The following is an 18843-nucleotide window of genomic DNA, read 5'->3' as shown; positions in this document are numbered from 1 at the left end:
TCCGGGCACCCGTACGTTCAAGGGAGGCTTGTTTCCTGCCTCTCCCCCGTCTCACCCCGCCCACTTCACTCGCCGGCTCGGGTCACGTGTCAGCCTAGCGCAATGGCGGCGCCCATGTGAGGAGACCTCGGCAGGTGAGGGCGAGGCGGAGAGAGCGGCGCCGGACCCGCGTCCGCTGGCGGTTCCGAGAGATGCCTGACCGGGGGGGGGGCGGGGGAGCGGAGGCGCGTGGCCTGGGTCTATTATGGATTACACCAAGGTCTTGTCTATACTGCAACTAAGGCTTCTCTTTCTCTTCTACGCTCCCAAAATGTTGGATTTGGTTTACATGGGAGTGGAGTGTCCGTGTCTCATTTGCCTGGTCCGGTGCCAAGTTTGTTGAGTCTTCCTGCCAGTTTTCCTTTCTCCCGCATTTGGATCAGAGCTACAATAGAGCACCCCTCTGTGTTGGGAAAAGATCAATCCATTTAATATGTGATTGTGTTTTTCTTAGGGTGATTTTGATGATGATGATGATGATGATAATAATATATTTGTGTACTGCCCTATACCTGGAGGTCTCAGGGTGGTTCACATAAGAAAATTAAAATATAAAACCATCATATATATATATATACATATATGCAGGTTTTGGTGTCCTCGGGTGTCTTCCCGTGTAAAAGTTGGGGTGTCTAGGCGACGTTTCGACGAGGTCTCACTCGTCATCTTCAGGCTGGTGTAAGATGACGAGTGAGACCTCGTCGAAACGTCGCCTAGACACCCCAACTTTTACACGGGAAGACACCCGAGGACACCAAAACCTGCATTCCTGTACCCGTGAAAATCTACGAAAGCATATACATATATATATATATATATACTCTCTCTCTCTCTCTCTCTCACACACACACACACACACACACATACATACTGCACCAAGTATGTGTACATTTGATGGTAATATTGCAAGTGTATTATGTTCATGAAACTACCATTTTGAATTCATTTAACAGGTAATCTACACAACCTACTTCTGACTGCCTTATTTGTGTGCTGAGAATTTTATGAAGTTGTTTTCTTTGAACAAGTCATCATAAAGCACTAAAGAGCAAAATGAACAAGAACCTGGATTGTTTTCTAAGGACAGTGAGACAGCTGCAGGCGTGTCATTATGCACAGAGTCCTTTTTCTCGAACCACAAGGAGAGCGTTTGCACTGGGGGTTGATGGGCCTAAAAGTGCTGCACGCAGTATTTACCTGAGGGGATTCCAGTCTTATGCATCTCCTTGCTGGCTGCAATCATCTGTTAGATTTTTTTCTCAAGGTACCCTAAGTATTAATGCAGACAGTACCAATGCAAATGAACAGAAAACTGCTGATGCCCTCTTAGATGACCATGGGCAAGGCCCTGACCTAATGACCGTTGCACCCACCCAACTTCCATCTGGTTTCTTGGGATCCCCAAAGGAAGTCAGAAGTACAGTGGAAGAAAAGGATGAAGAAAACACGCCCCAGCAATTCTTTAAGGACCTTCAAAAATGTACATCTCCCAGTGATGTACTAGACCTGGCTTCAAAATTTCCAGATGCTCCAAAGTACGCCAGTAACTGTCTTGCCACTATGTGGACGCTCACGAAAAAGCTCTCGGAAGATCAGAAACATTATGAGAAACGGTTGATGTTTGAACACCCTCAGTTTAGCCAGGTCTGTCAGTGTGTGATGCAGGAGGCCAAATACATGTGGCGTGATGACTTGGCATACAGCCTGCTAGCTGTGGTGAAACTGGGAGTCCCACAGAACACCCGGTTGGTTCAGACCTTGCTGAGGGTATGCCAGGTAAGTCATGGAAATTCTATAGTCTTGCACTGAACATAAGGGATGATTACCGTATTTTTCACTCCATAGAACGCACTTTTTCCCTCTTAAAAACTAAGGGGGAAAGTCCGTGCGTCCTATGGAGCGAATGCAGGGGGGAGGCAGGCAGGAAAAGCCCCCAAGAGCCGCACATAAGCTTTGCGCGGCTCTTGCAGGCTTTTCCCCAGGAGGGAGAAGGGACTGACGTGGCCAGTCAGTTCCTTCTCCCTCCTCGTAGAAAAGCCCGCAGGAGCCACACGCTCCTTAAAGGGTGCGCGGCTCCTATGGGCTTTTGCGGGAGGTGGGGGAATTGCCATAGCCGCGTGCAGCCTCACTAGCCGGGAGAGACTGCGCAAGGCTAAAGAAGCCAAGGCAGCGAGCGGGATGGATTATGCTCGCTGCCTTGGCTTCTTTAGCCGTGCTGGAGAGGTTTAGCTACCGGCTGGAGAGGTTGCGCGGCTATGGCAGAAGCCCAGACAGCCAGCGGGATGGATCCCGCTCGCTGTCTTGGCTTCTTTGCTCTTTGGGGCTGGGGGGGGGGGAACCCGGGCTTCCACCACAGCCCTGAGAAGCTCTGGGAGAAGCGGACAGCCTGCGCGCAGCCTGCCCGCTGCTCCTTGGGGCTCGGGGGCGGGGGGATAATATTTTTTTTTCTTGATTTCCCCCTCTAAAAACTAGGTGTGTCTTGTGGCCCGGGGCTTCCTATAGAGTGAAAAATACGGTATATACTAGTGAATTGAGCTCCAGACTTGTCAATGGGGCCATTCATCTGGCATGAGCAGGGAAACTCTAGCAAGCTAAACTAATGATTTTATAATGAATACTTTGGTTTTCAAAGTTCTCCCACATACATTCTCATAATCGTGTAAAATAGGTCATAGAGCAGCCCTAACGCTCATTCCTCTTCCAACTCTCCTATCTGTTACCTCTGAGGCACACAGTCTTGTGAACTCTGTTCTCCACCTGCTCTTAAAGGATAGATAGGAGAATGAGAGAACCACATAGCAGTTGGCATAGCAGCCCTGTGAAGAATGCAAGGTGGTGCATGTTTGTGATTCTTTCCCCATAGCAGTAGAAGCTTGCCAGATACACAGACCATCAGAGGCGTGGCAAGCCCTCCTGGAGGACAGGGTGTCGCTGAAGGCTCCTGTTAACTTCTTAATGTACATTTTGCACACAGGAATTTCCACATTGTAAGAATCGCCATACTTACAGTTTGAAGAACACAACAGTAAATAAGGAGTAATCGCACCAAACAAGCACACTTTGTTAATTCGACGTAATTGAGTCATGGTAAAGCTGGAGTTGAAGATGCATTTGTTTAATATTTGTTTAAATGGTAAAATTTGGAATTAATAACTGTCCTTGAGGCTGCAGTTCTCAGACTGAGCCTCAGAGGAGACGTGCTCCCTTTACGTGAAAGATTGCTGAAAACTGGGTTTTCTTGTGCATTGAATAGGAACGTCTTAATGAATTTGATGACCGATGTCTCTCAGTTGTTGCAAACACTTTGCAAGGAATGGAAAAGTCCAAGAATGTGGAAGCTCTTCAAGTTGGATTGCAGTAAGGAAAAAAAAAATACATTGACTTCTAATAGGCATCATGCTTGTAATTGATAATAATTACAAAAACCTTGCTGTAAGGTCACCAGTATATGGATCACACTGGCCAAGCCATCCCTGTCCAGGAAAGGGCATAGCTGACATACCAAGCAAGTTTTGGAAGTGCCCTTCTTGTCACAGAGCTCACCTGGGCCTCGAATGACAGTAATGGATCCAGGAGCAACCCCAAGCTACATAACTGTTCTTTCTTTAACTTACAGTGTGTGATATGATCAGGTGGCGATGCCTGGGAACAGATAATAATAATAATAATAATAATAATAATAATAATAATAATAATAATTTATTTGTACCCCGCCCACCTGGCTGGGTTTCCCCAGCCACTCTGGGCGGCTTCCAACAAAGATGAAAAATACACTAAAATGTCACATATTAAAAACAAGGTAATTGTTTATCGCTTTGACATCTGATGGGAGGGCGTTCCACAGGACGGGCGCCACTACCGAGAAGGCCCTCTGCCTGGTTCCCTGTAACTTGGCCTCTCGCAGTGAGGGAACCGCCAGAAGGCAAGCACAATACCAGTCCCCCACTTAAGATCAGTAATGTGTTTTTTCTCTCTTAATGTTTCAGAAACAAAATGATTCCTTTCTGATCGAGAGTATATGACATCTAAAATGCCACATTCATATATTGCCATTTTTAATAGGCATTTCCTCTTAAATCCAAGGAAACTGTCTTGGTTCTAAGCCTGTGTCTGTCATCCTTAAAGGGCTGGAGTGAGCAAATTGAAATTTAATCCAGACATGACAGAGGTGCCCTTGGCCAGTCGGAAGGCCGAACAGGGAATTCAGCCTGTGCTGGATGGGGAAACACTCCCTCTGAAGACACAGGTTTGCGCTTTGGGCAGGCTCCTGGATTCAGCCCTGAGCATGGATGCTCCAGGTCTCTGCTGGCCAGGAGTGCACTTGCATGGTTGAAGCTAATGCTCTGACTGCGATGTTCCTTGAGATGTTGATTTGGTCATGGTGACACATGCCTTAGTTACATCCCATTTGGATGACTGTAATGCACTCTATATTAGGACGCGGGTGGCGCTGTGGGTTAAACCACAGAGCCTAGGACTTGCCGATCAGAAGGTCGCCGGTTCAAATCCCCGCGATGGGGTGAGCTCCCGTTGCTTGTTCCCTGCTCCTGCCCACCTAGCAGTTCAAAAGCACGTCAAAGTGCAAGTAGATAAATAGGTACCGCTCTGGCGGGAAGGTAAATGGCATTTCTGTGCACTGCTCTGGATCGCCAGAAGCAGCTTAGTCATGCTGGCCACCTGACCCGGAAGCTGTACGCCGGTTCCCTTGGCCAATAAAGCAAGATGAGCGCCGCAACCCCAGAGTCGGTCACGACTGGACCTAACGGTCAGGGGTCCCTTTACCTTTAATGCGCTCTGTGTAGGGCTGCCTTTGAAATGTGCTCCTAAACTTCAGCTGGCTCAAAGAGCTGCAGCCAGATTGTTGAATGGGGCTGGTTACAGGGAGCATACAACTCCCTTGTTATAATCATCATCATCATCATCATCATCATCATCTTTTATTTATACCCCGCCCTCCCCAGCCAAGGCCGGGCTCAGAGCGGCTTACAAGCAATAATAAAAACAAGATGAATGATTACAACTTAAAATGATTATAACAGCTGAACCGGCTACTAATTGTTTCTGGGCACAATTCATAGTTCGGGTTACAACCTATAAAGCCCTCTATGTTTTAGGTCTACGCTATCTGAAAGATCGTATTCTCTCATGCAAAGCTGCCCAGTTTCTATAGTCTTTGGGCGATTTCCCACCCCATATGTTTTTAGATGCTTTTATTTTGTCTGTAAGCCATCTTGAGTCCCTGTCACAAGCAAACGGCAGGGTAGAAATAAGTTGTTGTTGTTAACTGTCCTGTATGCTGCTGCCCATGTCACATTCTTTTCCTAAGCTGATTAAATCCCTTGCTCTTTTTTTAAAAAAACAGATTACTGGTGGAGCAGAGAATCCCCAAAATCTCAAATGTGAATATGTTGCAAAACATGATGAAGGGTCTTGGGAAGGATGCACCACTCAAGCTTAAGACAAAACTGGAGGTAAAAAATGGGAGTTATTTATTCAGTGAATCCATAACCATAACCATTGCTGCAGCTCTGCTTGCATAATGGACTTCCTTTGTGCAACAGAGCTTCCTCTTCCACTCCTGTCCCCTCCAGCCTGCTTACATCCTCAAAACCCATGCCAGAGGGTTGGGAGACCAACTGGGAAAGATTTTTTGGGGGGGAAAGGAAATGGAAATACTGTTTCACAAGCAAAACACCACTGGCACAGCATTAGGTAAAGGAAGAGGTATGTAAGTCATTCTACGACTAGAAGCTTGTATTAGAAGCAGTCCCCAGTGTGATTCCCACACAGCCACACCCTGCAGACCGCAACACATTTTAACAATGGAGGAAAAGGCTTCCATTATTCTGAGGGTTTTGAGAGTGACATCATGTAATATAAAGAATCCATTTATTTCATATCTTATTAACTCTCGTAATTGCAGCTGCACAATAGAAGTAAATGCAATATTGCCCGAAGCGTTGGTGTTCCTTTTTCAACCATTTTGAAAGAAAGCAATGCATTCTTTCTCTCTCAGTGTACAAAGAAAGGGGAAAACTGAAAAGTAATTGGATATACAGTGGTACCTCGGGTTACATACGCTTCAGGTTACAGACTCCACTAACCCCAAAATAGTACCTCGGGTTAAGAACTTTGCTTCAGGATTAGAACAGAAATTGTACTCTGGCGGAGGAGGCCCCATTAGTTAGAGTGGTGCTTCAGGTTAAGAACAGTTTCAGGTTAAGAACGGACCTCCAGAACGAATTAAGTACTTAACCGGAGGTACCACTGTAGATATCTGTTCCTTTTTTTAAAAAAAAATATTTGAATTGGTTTTTTCACAATTTTATACATTTTAACGTAACCATTTCAAACATTAAAATACAAGGTTCTTTTGAACCTTCAGACCGATGTTTAAGATTAAATCTGCTGCATCTTTTACCCTTATCCATCTATTAAATATCCATAGTTATCATAAGCAATTCCACATTACATCCCTGCTAATGATTTTAACCATTTACAGGGGTCTTTAAATAAATGCAAATCAAATATCCTTTATTAGGCATAGCAAACCACACATTATCAAACAGACACCGTATACAAATTGTGCATATTAGGACATTGATATTTCCATCCCATTCAAATCTGTTTTGTTTCAGAACAAGATTTTGTATCACATAGACCAACTTACTGCCCCAAATGCTCAGCACATGTTCACCTTGCTGGCTGAAATGAATTACCGCTCTGTTCCAATCCTGAATGCCTGCAGTAACAAAATAATAGGTGAGTCAGAAAGAATGTAAGAATTTTTGTCTTTATTTTTTTTTTTAAAAAAAGCTTGCTTAAACTAAAGGAGGACAACAGTTTAATAAGAAAGTATTTAGAGCAGAGCCATCTGCCAAGGAACACAGAAAGAAGAGAGAAACAGGGATTTGGGATAGTAAAAGGAAAACTGTTCTCTGCAACTTTGCATGTAATTATACTCTGTTTGAATCTGTCCAGTTGCCATGGTTTGAGAGGGTTGGTCCAAGATAATATGGACCAGGATCCAATGAACTATGCAGCTAATTCTGTGAGTCCAAGGGTGTGGTGGGTGGAGCTCAATTTACTTTGTAACTGCAGCCCCCACTATCACATGACAAGCAGAATTTGCAACAGAGGAATGTTTTAAGAACGGTTTGTTGTCTGGCATGGCTTCCGCTGTTCAAAGGAGGAATATCAAAAAACTCCTGGGTTAACTCTGGTCCCTTTTATTATCTGAAGCAGCTCCTTTGTTCCATTACCTTTATGTTTTGCTGTGATTTTAGGTGACATTTCTTTTAACAAATGAAATACATACTTCCATCTCAAGGGTTATGTCAGGGAACTGCCATCGGAGCGGGAGGCGGAGAGGAGGCTCCAGGACGATGGTGGAGAGCGTCCCAGTAGGGAGAGAGGTAGCCCATCCGCTGGGGAAGGAAATCAGCGTAACACCAGTGGGAAAGGGGAGGAGATAGAGGAATCGGAGAGGTGGCTCCAGGACTCTTCGCAGGAGACCAGCGGAGAGGGCACAAGTACTCCGTTGCCCACACCCACTTTGCGCAGAAAACTTCCGCGCAGGCAAAGGGGGAGGAGACTGGGCGTCAAACAGCTTTTATGCTGGAAGAGGTTCAAGAAACGCCCACTGACGGATTCTGCCAGCGACTGAGGCAGCCACGGAACTTGAGGCTGTCCAGACAGAAAGGGTTCAACCAGGCAACCTAGCCAGGAGTAACGGCAACTTACGCACGAGCAACCCCTAGAACCATTACAGGTTACTTCAATGCAGTTAGTGCAATTTCCATTTTTATTTTTGTGTATCAGAGAATATCCCTGGAACTCCCTTCCGGCGTCTGCTGAATATTCTGAGGTCTTGCAAAGACCTCCTGTACCGCAACAGCAAGCTTTGCTCTGCAATAGCGGATTATGCAGCATCCGTCTTCTATATGTGGGACACAAAGCAGGTAAACTTTGGGATAACAATATTAATTTGCACATTTCTGGCACTTTAAATAGAAAATTGATGCCAATATGGAGCTGGCTGTAGACTTCAGTAGTTGTAGTTCTCAAACTACATTCATTCAAGCGTTAACTTCTCAGCATTTTGATTTACATGTAATGCTAAGGCATGGTTTATTAAATTGGTTTATTGGATTGTCCAAACCTGACCCAGCAGCTTAACCATGGTTTATTAACCACGAAGAAGCTTATAAACCTTGATTTGCATTAGCTGTGGCTTTTTGTTAGGGATGCGGGTGGCTCTGTGGGTTAAACCACAGAGTCTAGGACTTGCCGATCAGAAGGTTGGCGGTTCGAATCCCTGCGACAGGCTGAGCTCCCGTTGCTCGGTCCCTGCTTCTGCCAACCTAGCAGTTCGAAAGCACAAAGTGCAAGTAGATTAATAGGTACCACTCCGGCGGGAAGGTAAACGGTGTTTCCATGCACTGCTTTGGTTCGCCAGAAGTGGCTTAGTCATGCTGGCCACATGACCCGGAAGCTGTACGCTGGCTCCCTTGGCCAGTAAAGCGAGATGAGCACCACAACCCCAGAGTCGGTCACGACTGGACCTAATGATCAGGGGTCCCTTTACCTTTACCTTTTTTGTTACCTACAAACATGGCCAATATCTGCTGGGATAATCTAACTCTGAAGATAATCCAACTCTGAATAATGAGGCCCAGACACCAGATTCACCAGGGCAGCCTGACAGTAATCCAATTCATTGCAATAATCTAGTCCAGATTGTGTTTACTGGCAATGCTGTTTTGCGGAGCAATCCTAACCCTTGATCACCTGCTTCTGTGAGTGAAGGAGGTCTGGCATCGGCAGGAAAGCCCTGCCAGCAAGGAGTGCCCCAGTGTACCCACCCAAGAGGCAGGTGGGCTTAAGCCACCTCCCGTGGTCTTGCTGACAGCAATAGCCTGTGGAAACCCCCTGACATGAGGCAGGACTGAGCCACCACATGATCTTCTGCTTCCGTCTTACGAGGGCAGCGTGAGCAATCCTGGCCTCTCTGCTGTGTCAGCTAGGGACATTTTTTCCTCGCTCCACCCCGCAACCTGTCCTGGCCAGTGTGAGCACTGCTGCCAACTGGAATTAGGATTGCATCTTTAATCTGATGTTCCAAAATGAAGGGGGGGGGGTTGTCTAAAATTAGATACAGGGGGCACAGCAGAGGAGGTGGTGGGAAATTAAGGAAGCCATAAGCTGGGCAAGAATGTGCATTTGTTTCAGTTACACATATTTCAGCTGAATATAGTTTTATATTAAGAAAAGTCTTCAGCCCAGTTGTCTCTTGATATATGCATATTATGCTGACTTCTCTTTTGATTTCAGGCAGTCCTGTTTCTCTCTGCCTTTGAGAATATTGGCTTTCGACCCGTTGATCTGATGGATGCGTTTGCTGAGAAAGTGACGTCCGATCCTGAATGCTTAAGCATGAAGGATCTTATGACTGTTCTGCGAGCCTATTCTTCTCTCAACCACACCCCCAAAAGCCAAAATCAGGAGTAGGTTCCGGCTTAGAACGTTTATTATTGTATTACATGGTAGCTAATGGAGAAATTTAGCCCAGATAGCACTATCATCATTTGCCACAGAATTAACCTATCCAATGCTTCAAATGTGATGGACATTGGCATGATGGCTTAGGCCAGCCTTCCTTCCAGATATTTTGGGCTAAGACCATTGGCTGTGCCTATAACCAATCGCAGCTAGGAATGGAACCTTCATATGAATCAGCTCTGTGGATTTTAGTGGCTGATTCAGGAATGGCTGATGGCGGGTTTACAAAACTGTATTTCCTATGATTGATACATAAAATTAAAGGCATATAGGACTGTCTGCCTCTTAGAAGTGTCTACGTTGTCATGGGACTATCATATCACATAAAAAGATGCAATTAGGGTGACTTGACTACAGAAACAAAATTTGGGACCTAGTTAATATTAAAACAGAAGCCCCCACTCTAGTACAGAACAAACCAAATCACAAATATATAAGATGGGACAGGCTGTGAAAACTAAGTTGCTCTTTGTACACTGGAATCAGTGGGAGATTGCATTTCCATTAGAAAATGGGAACTTGTATCTATAAGATGAAAACTCGTTGTGTGTCTGTGTGTAGCATCTGTGTCTTGTCAGCCAGTCATGTTTATTAATGACATAGCTCTCTATACCTGTAGTGAGGCAGAGTATATTGTTAATTAAATCATGAATTTCTGCTTGACAGTATTCTTTTCTCACATTTTGAAGGTTCCTTGAGGCACTGAATAGTGTCTTGGATAAGTATCTCCCCAAGATCTCTGACGTGGACTTACTGAGAGCTGTGTATTCGTTCTGCATTTTAGGATACTTCCCCCAATCTGCACTTAAGCAGCTTCTAGTAGATGAAACCCTCCACAGTCTGGTAGCAACAGGTCAGATATTCATCTTGACTCATATACTTCCTTAAATGAAAGCTGACGCCATAGCTTTAGATTGTGAATGAAATGTGTTATTTGTTTGCAAAATCAATACTGTGTTTCGAGTTCCTTAAATTAGTCCTATAATAAAAAAGTGCATTAAATGCTCATCTTCGCTTTCAGCAGAAAACAACTGCTTATAGTGCTTTGGTATATTAGTTTTGCAGTTTTCTTCCCTGTGCCCATGTAAGAAACAAGGAAAGTTCGGGTGCGTTTTTATTCTATCGCATTAGGGTGCTTGATTTGCCACTGTGGGTAGCCTCAAACAAAGCACAATAGTTTCTGTTTCCGCAATGGAACTCCCCCCCCCCCACATTATTGTTAAATAATTTAATCTGGGTGACAGATGTCTCAATAAACAAAACAGGAATTCAGTGATCTACAAAATGTAGTTTTCCATGGGTATGTGGATGACTAAAAATCAGAAGGATGTCATATAGAGGAGGGAGAAAGGTTGTTTTCTGCTGCTCCAGAGAAGCGGATACGGAGCAATGGATCCAAACTACAAGAAAGAAGATTCCACCTAAACATTAGGAAGAACTTCCTGGCAGTAAGAGCTGTTCGACAGTGGAATTTGCTGCCAAGGAGTGTGGCGGAGTCTCCTTCTTTGGAGGTCTTTAAGCAGAGGCTTGACAACCATCTGTCAGGAGTGCTCTGATGGTGTTTCCTGCTTGGCAGGGGGTTGGACTCGATGGCCCTTGTGGTCTCTTCCAACTCTATGATTCTATGATTCTACTTACCGTCAGCTGGAGAGAGGTGGCGGCTGTGGTCTGGTGCAGTGAGTTGGGGCAGCCGAGGGAGGACATTGCTTTCTTCTCCCTCCAGCCATGCTGCTTGCTGGAGCTCACCCACAACTGCGGGCCAGGTAGGGGGCACAGTTTGGGAGCAGACCAGATGGAAGACTTCTTCCTGCTGGTCCAGCCCCTGGCGATAAAAGCCAGCCATGCCCAGGTCTCCGCCTCAGTCGTTGCTGGATTCCCCCACGTACCCTCCCAACCTTTATGCTTACGGGCTGCCCAAGGATACACCGGCAAGCCCTGTGTAGGACTTTGCTATTTAAGTCCTCGGCCACTGTATTTGGGGTCAGGAAGTGTCCTGCCATCAGACTAGCATTTTGCCTCCCTCATAGCAACTGTCACAGCTTTGTGGGGGATAAGGCATTGGGTTGGATCCCTAGTTAAATTGGACAGGGTGTGCTTCCCCCGACTCTGCTCTTAGGGATCAGGGGATCCCCTTAAAGGGATCCTGTGGGAGGTGCTTCTGTCCAGACACCAAAATAGGATGCTGATGGGCCACAGCACCCTGCAATGGTCATCTTGGGGGGCGGGTGTCACCCTGATTTGTTTTATGCCATAGGGCGATCCTTAACCTTGGTTAACCCTGCCAAATCGACCAGCAGTCAGGATACACACCCAGTGCCCATGCCAAAACCTGCTGACACCTGTAATCAATAATGTTGGGGCTTGATTAAATCCCACTTGTTTGTCCTCTGTTTATTGCAACTATTTTCTGCCTCAGTGCCACCATCCGCAGCTCCACTGCACCTGGGCTCACAAATCTGCATCCCCCTTTTTTTCTTTGCACTGTACATCATTCCCGCAGTAAGTAGGCATCACTTATTTCCCCCAGAATGCAAACCTCAAGGTAAAATGCAGTAGAATAGTGGTAACTCTGCAGTTGATGCCACTGAGTTGTTTTGTGGTGGGTTGTTTATTTTTGCAAGCTGTTTTGGATATTGTTATAGATAAGCAGTCTAAACAGATTTTTAAATAAATCAGTTCTCCCTGTCAGGAGCTCGTCCTACACTCGAGTAGGACCCTGGCAGAGACACATGCCTGACTGGCATGTTCTCTCCCTCCTGGTCGATCATTCAGGAGCTTCAAAAGCTTTCTTCAGCCCGAACATCACAGCGACCGATGCCAACAGACATCGGCACACTTAGGGATCCGCAGAGTCTTCGCAGCTTGCGTAACAGACCTCAGCAACTCAGCATTTTGGCTAATCTACCTTATTTACATATAAACACACACGGAGCACTGCAACATGGCTCCCTCTCTCTCTAGCATCAGACAGCAAAGAGAATGAACAAAGGACAATAGTCCCACTTCACAGAACACAGTAACACAAACATCCTGTCTCCATCACTTCCCACTTTGTGGAGTCAAAACATACACCGTCAGGTGATAGACAACAATCCTATGACTGCAATCATGGAGCAGTAATTCTAACACTCCCACCTCTTCTTTAATAAAGCAGTATCCCCCTCCTTCCCCTGTGCTAGCTGCTCACTTTCCCCCTACCTGACGACCAGGTATCCTATAGCCTCTGGGTGGTATTCACCTAAATTTTACTCAGAGTAGAACCTTCATTTCAGTGATTCTACTCTAGTAAAACCTAGGTGAATACCACCATGCGGTCTAGCCACTTGTTTATCTTGTAGGGCATTAGAGCAGGTTTATTTCAATGAAGTCATGTAAAAATATTAAACTACGGTTCATCAAGACTTTTCCTGCTACAGAAGAACTGTATGTTAAGGTTGTTTGAAAATAACATTGCTGTTTCTTTTGTTTTCCCCAGATGGCCAGAATATAGAGCAGAATGAAGTAATGTTGCATACCATAAATGCTTGTTTAGAACTCGATAGGAATGGTTTCACTAAGCCAGCAGCCTTATCGGTGAAGGAACTACCATCAGCCCCTGCTTTTAGTTTTCCTGATGTTAAGGAGGTTCTGCTTTCACTGTTGGGAGATGAAAGTCTGTTTCGAGCAAACGTACCAGTGGTTCACGGTTTCTCTCTAGGTATGGGAGAGCGCATTACGGTTACTGCCTTTATTTAAAAAATGGCAAATTGCGGAAACCTGAGGAGGGCAAAGTGGCTTGAGCAGAAACTTACCAGTAGTAGCTTTGTTGTGATCTGCGGTTGCATGATTAAAGTAGATTAAAGCAGTTTGTTGTGTGATAGGAATTTTATGGTCTTAGATATATGGTATCATAACTGCACATACATAGATCAACACAGGAAGACCAACCTGGGACCATTTTGATTCCTAAACTGACCAAATCCTTTCTCTGCAAGGTTAAACTGGAAAAGCCTCCCCATTGTCTCTTTCCTCACAAATCCTGTCTCAAGGATATGTCTGTTTGAATAAGGTGTGAGCCTGTGACCTGGCCCAGGAAATAAGTATTTTACCACTACAAAAGAATGGCCAGGCTCCCCAGGAAATCCAATCAAGTAACTTGCAGGACAGGAGATAAACTGTGACAGGAGAAAAACAACATTTAAATTTCTGTGATGTAAGTGGGATGTATCTGAGGGGTGGTCTTAGGTTACACCCCTTCTGTGATGTATGCATAATGTTTCTGGGGGTGGTCTTGATCTACAGGATGGGAATTTCAAAAGTCTTTATAAGCCCTTGCACAGCAATTTTGGGGGGTCCTCTTCCTCTCCTGCGTGTAAGGGGAGTACCCTGTTGCAACAGATCAATAAAGATCAAGCTTACTAGCGGCTTTGCTTCTCAATATTCTCTGGTTGGCCTCTGTTATTTTCTCCTACCAATAGGGAACCTATGTAAGGACTCTATATGGGCTCTTGGATACCCCATAAGGGAAAAGGGCATATATTTTTATTTACAATAGTTGTCCTAGCACAAAAAATCTAACAAAGAATCTTGACTTCCTGCAATCTGGAAAGTGACCAGGAAATGTAAAGTGTGGCACGAAATGAATGTTTGATGGGAAGACAAGTAAACACCGCACAAGATAATCAGCATGAATGGTGCCGTCTCTCCACAAACAGATGCTCAAAGAAGACCAGAGATAATTTAACCACCACAATTGCGCATGCAAATGAGGATGAACGCAGGTCATCTGGTGGGGAGAGAGGGTTACTTCTGCTGATTTCAGTGGGCCAGACAGAGAGGAGCTGAGGCTCAGGTCTTTCTGGAAATGGTACCTTCTCATCTGGAAGCTCTTGCCCTTTGCCAAATCCCTCCTGAGTGTGGGTTCTGTTGAGATTCCTGCATTGCAGGGGGTTGGGCTGGATGACCCACGGGGTCCCTTCCAGCGGTACAGTTCTTTGATTCCTTTCTCAGCAGTGAGAGAAATTAGCGTTGCGCATGCCAAGATGCCGTTTTACCCATTTGTGCACCTTTCATTTCTGCGTAAAACCATTGGAAATAAATGTCTGGGTTGCCCCCGGCACAAATTAACGCCACTCCATGGTCGGAGGAAAATATCCAGCGTGTGCTGGATTGTGGCTCATCTCTGCAATTTCCCTTTCTTTCCATATAAACCTGCCTTTTCCCAGGCTGCTGCAAAAGTTGTAGTTGCCTTTATTAGTGGCTGTAAAAATTTATAGCCCTGATAATGTGTATTTGGTATAACTGTTACTAAAACACTAGTGTTTGCACATTTTCTTTTTACTGCACATTCCTGAATGTTCTTGTAACAATTTGTTTTATAAGAATGTAATATTTTCCCTTTTTTTCAGATTTTGAAATCTTAATGGATGCAGAGAAGGGAATAGTGATACCAAATGCTGAAGTGACAGATACGTCTGACATTCAAAGGTACCTTTAGCTTGAGGACCAGGGTTTTTTTCCATTTTTATTTCATGGGCTTTTTCCAGCCTCAACTGTTTGGCTTTCTTAATCTTCCAAGACATGAAAAGTTAATTTATTTGCAGGGGTGGTCCATATATTTTAGTGAAGAGGTTAGTCAGAAAGTGCTGGAAACATAATTTCAGTGGAGAGCTACAACAAACACTTTGCCTTATTTTCTGGCCTACAGTGGTGCCCCGCAAGACGAATGCCTTGCAAGACGGAAAACCCGCTAGACGAAAGGGTTTTCCGTTTTGGAGGTGCTTCACAGGACGAATTTGCTATGGGCTTGCTTCGCAAGACGAAAATGTCTTGCGATTCCTGGGGTTTTTTTTTCCGCTCCCCACCCCCTTTTTCTAAGGCACTAAGCTGCTAATAGCCTTTTAGCAGCTAATCCGCTAATCCCTTAAGCCTTTAATAGCCGCTAATAGCCGCTAAAGCGCTAATAGCGCTAATCCGCTAATGGGCTTGCTTCGCAAGACGAAAAAACCGCTAGACGAAGAGACTCACGGAACGGATTCTTTTCGTCTTGCGAGGCACCACTGTATTTGTATTACAAATGTATTTACTAACTAGATCACTTGCTCACCTGATAGTTTATGGCAAGGAATTTGATAACTAAAACAAAAATGTGCGGCTTTGACAACCCCCCACTGGACACTCTCAAGAGTGCCTTGCGAGTCAGAAGTGGCGGCATGTTTTTTAAAAAGAAAATAAGCGTCAATGTAATTGTCACTGAACACACACGCATACGGGCCTTCTGCCCCATGATCCTTGTTTCAGTACACTGTTAGTTGCAGTGTCCTTCAGACTAGTGCAGCCAAGTTCATGACTTTTGTAGACATCACTACTGCTTCTCTTGGTTATAGGATAGCCGTGCTGTGTGCTCCTGCGTCCGCGCTCTGTTTTGCGTCCAAACATCCCCGAGGGAGGTTGGCCATGAGGATGAGACACCTGCGTCTTCTGGGCTATCGCGTGATTCTGGTAAGGGAAGCCAAAATGCTGCTCCATCAGAAAACTTGGAACTCTGTTAATTTCAGTAGTCTCGGGCAGGAAAATTTGAAAACAAAACAAGGTACGGGTGACATTCCAGGCCCCTGTGTGTATACACCAAATCACATAAAATGGGGAACACCCTGTGTGTCTGCTGAGAAAATCCCACTGTCTCTCCAGCTCGTGCAGAGACCCTCCCTAGATCCTGAAGGCTCCTGCCCCTAACTGTGCAAGCCCAGGCATCCTCTTCGGGCCCTGGGCACTGTCTCATGAGTCAGAGGCTTGTTGAGGCTGCAAAGCTAACACACAAGGAATCTTCCCAGCATGTCAGCTGAGCTGATTAACCTCTGTCCTTCTGGTTTATTTCCCCTGATATTTGCACAGCTGACAGGTGGGGAAACGGCTGAGGCTGCTGCGCTACCCCGGATGTCAGCTGTTAGCCAGGGAGGCTGAGCAGTTCAACAAAGCCCTGCTGCCCCTCTGTCCACTTTCGGCTCTAGGGAGGGTCTCCTCACGAGCCAGGAGGGCTTTTGAGGGTGCTCCCCATTTCTGGGTACTTGGCACCGTGTACGTGTGTGGTCGTGAGCAAACAGAATGCATGCAAGTGAGGAGCTGCTTGTATTAATCTGTGTCTCTGGATAAAAGCACTTTTATTTTAAATACCCGGATGCCTGTATTCACAGGCTTTGCATAAACTTCACAATAAAAAGGCAAATTATTTACCGTATTTTTTGCACCATAACACTCCTCCTAGAAAGTAAGGGGAAATGTCTGTGCGTGTTATGGAGGGAATGCCTACGGGTGGCGGGGGGGATCTGCTGCAGTCGTGAGCAGAGGATCCATGGTTCCCTTCCTTCCCTCCTCCGTGGCTCGCTTTGAAACAGTAAAGCAGGAGAAGAGCCACTGAGTGGGGAGGAGAGAGGGACAGAGAGCCTGCTTCTTTAAAGGAGCAAAGCGGGACAGGAGAGGAGCCTTCTCCCCTTATACCCCTCTTCTTCATTATTAGCAGCATCTTTCTCCACCCACCCCACATGTGCTTCTTCTCCCCTTAAACCCCTCTTCTGCATTATTAGCAGCATCCTTCTCCACACACCTCACGCGTGCTCCTTGTCCCTTGAGTGCTTTTCCTTCCCTCCCCACTTAAAACGTGGTTACAAAGCATGGATCCACATGGATCCTCAGGATTTTTGCATTGGGCTACTCCAAACTCACCGTCAGATCACATGTCTGTGGCCACAGCATGAACCACAAAAATCATACATCCACTGTTTCATTTAGAATTTTTTTTTTCTTGTTTTCCTCCTCTAAAAACTACGTGCGTGTTATGGTCGAGTGCGTGTTATAGAGCGAAAAATACGGTATATTAGTTTGGAACGTGGCTTGAATATATATATTAATTGATATATTAATTCTTGAACTTTGGAAACGTGGGCGTACACATGCAGACGATTATGCTGTTTATGGAGCAATCCAAGCCCCTTTTCTACCACAAAGGTGTTCCTCTGCCCAGCTCAGCTCTACTGGTAAAGGGGCTCCGCCACACTCACCAAGGGCATGGGTGGGCAGATGGTAATTTCTCTACTGGTAATAGCCAGCGAATGCTTCTGCAGTGAAGCCTGGTGCTGGCAAAGAAAAAGAATGGGGCTGGTGTGAATGGCAGGGCTGTGGATCCAACAGTGGCTCTGGCCTGCCACTCCCAGGTGGAAAATTAGGATTCCTGCTTTATTCTTTATAAATCACCTAAAACGTACAGGTCTTTTGTAATTCGGATGAAAACTGACATGATTTCATTCTTCCTTTTTTCCTGTTCAGGTTCATTATCAGGAATTCCAGAAACTGAAGAAAGACGAGGCAGTTGAGTTCTTAAAGGGAGAAATATTTTCAACGGAGACACACTTGGATTCTCATTAGAACATCCAGGATCACTGTTTAAATTAATATACCAAATTGCTTTTTTCCCTTTTTGCATTTTAAGAAAATAAATGAATAAGATTCCCTCATTGCCTGTCCTTGCCTTAGAATTCTGTTGACTCAGATTTGTTATAGACTGAGGAAGGAAGGAATTTTTAGCCTCTGGTAGTATTTATCACCTAACAGAAGCAGAAGACATCAAGAAGAGGTGGCAAGAATACACAGAGGAACTATACCAGAAAGATATGGATGTCTCGTACACCCCAGGTAGTGTGGTTGCTGACCTTGAGCCAGACATCCTGGAGAGTGAAGTCAAATGGGCCTTAGAAAGCATTGCAAATAACAAGGCCAGTGGAAGTGATGGTATTCCAGCTGAACTATTTAAAATTGTAAAAGATGATGCTGTTAAGGTGCTACACTCAATATGCCAGCAAGTTTGGAAAACTCAGCAGTGGCCAGAAGATTGGAGAAGGTCAGTCTACATCCCAATCCCAAAGAAGGGCAGTGCTAAAGAATGCTCCAACTACCGCACAATTGCGCTCATTTCACACGCTAGCAAGGTTATGCTTAAAATTCTTCAAGGAAGGCTCAAGCAGTATGTGGACCGAGAACTCCCAGAAGTGCAAGCTGGATTTAGAAGAGGCAGGGGAACCAGAGACCAAATTGCAAACATGCGCTGGATTATGGAGAAAGCTAGAGAGTTCCAGAAAGACATCTACTTCTGCTTCATTGACTATGCAAAAGCCTTTGACTGTGTCGACCACAGCAAACTATGGCAAGTTTTTAAAGAAATGGGAGTGCCTGATCACCTCATCTGTCTCCTGAGAAATCTCTATGTGGGAC

At 45.3% G+C, this 18843-nt stretch overlaps 1 protein-coding gene across 1 annotated transcript; it reads left to right on the top strand.

The window, feature by feature from the left end:
* Window positions 1-44: 44 nt before the first annotated feature.
* FASTKD2 (FAST kinase domains 2) lies at window positions 45-18089 on the top strand. The gene is made up of 12 exons (XM_083401709.1): window positions 45-134; window positions 993-1815; window positions 3293-3396; window positions 5402-5510; window positions 6678-6801; window positions 7861-8000; window positions 9373-9545; window positions 10290-10453; window positions 13076-13297; window positions 14988-15066; window positions 15966-16080; window positions 17902-18089. Exons 2-12 carry the CDS (start codon window positions 1093-1095, stop codon window positions 17998-18000), a joined length of 2052 nt encoding a protein of 683 aa, XP_083257835.1. The 5' UTR covers window positions 45-134; window positions 993-1092; the 3' UTR covers window positions 18001-18089.
* The last annotated feature ends 754 nt before the right edge of the window (window positions 18090-18843 follow it).

Source organism: Podarcis tiliguerta (assembly GCF_965153285.1).
Source record: "Podarcis tiliguerta genome assembly, chromosome: 1".
In the NCBI taxonomy this organism is placed as follows: domain Eukaryota; kingdom Metazoa; phylum Chordata; class Lepidosauria; order Squamata; family Lacertidae; genus Podarcis; species Podarcis tiliguerta.
Note: the sequence above shows the minus strand (reverse complement) of the source record. Positions and strands in the feature narration are given on the sequence as shown.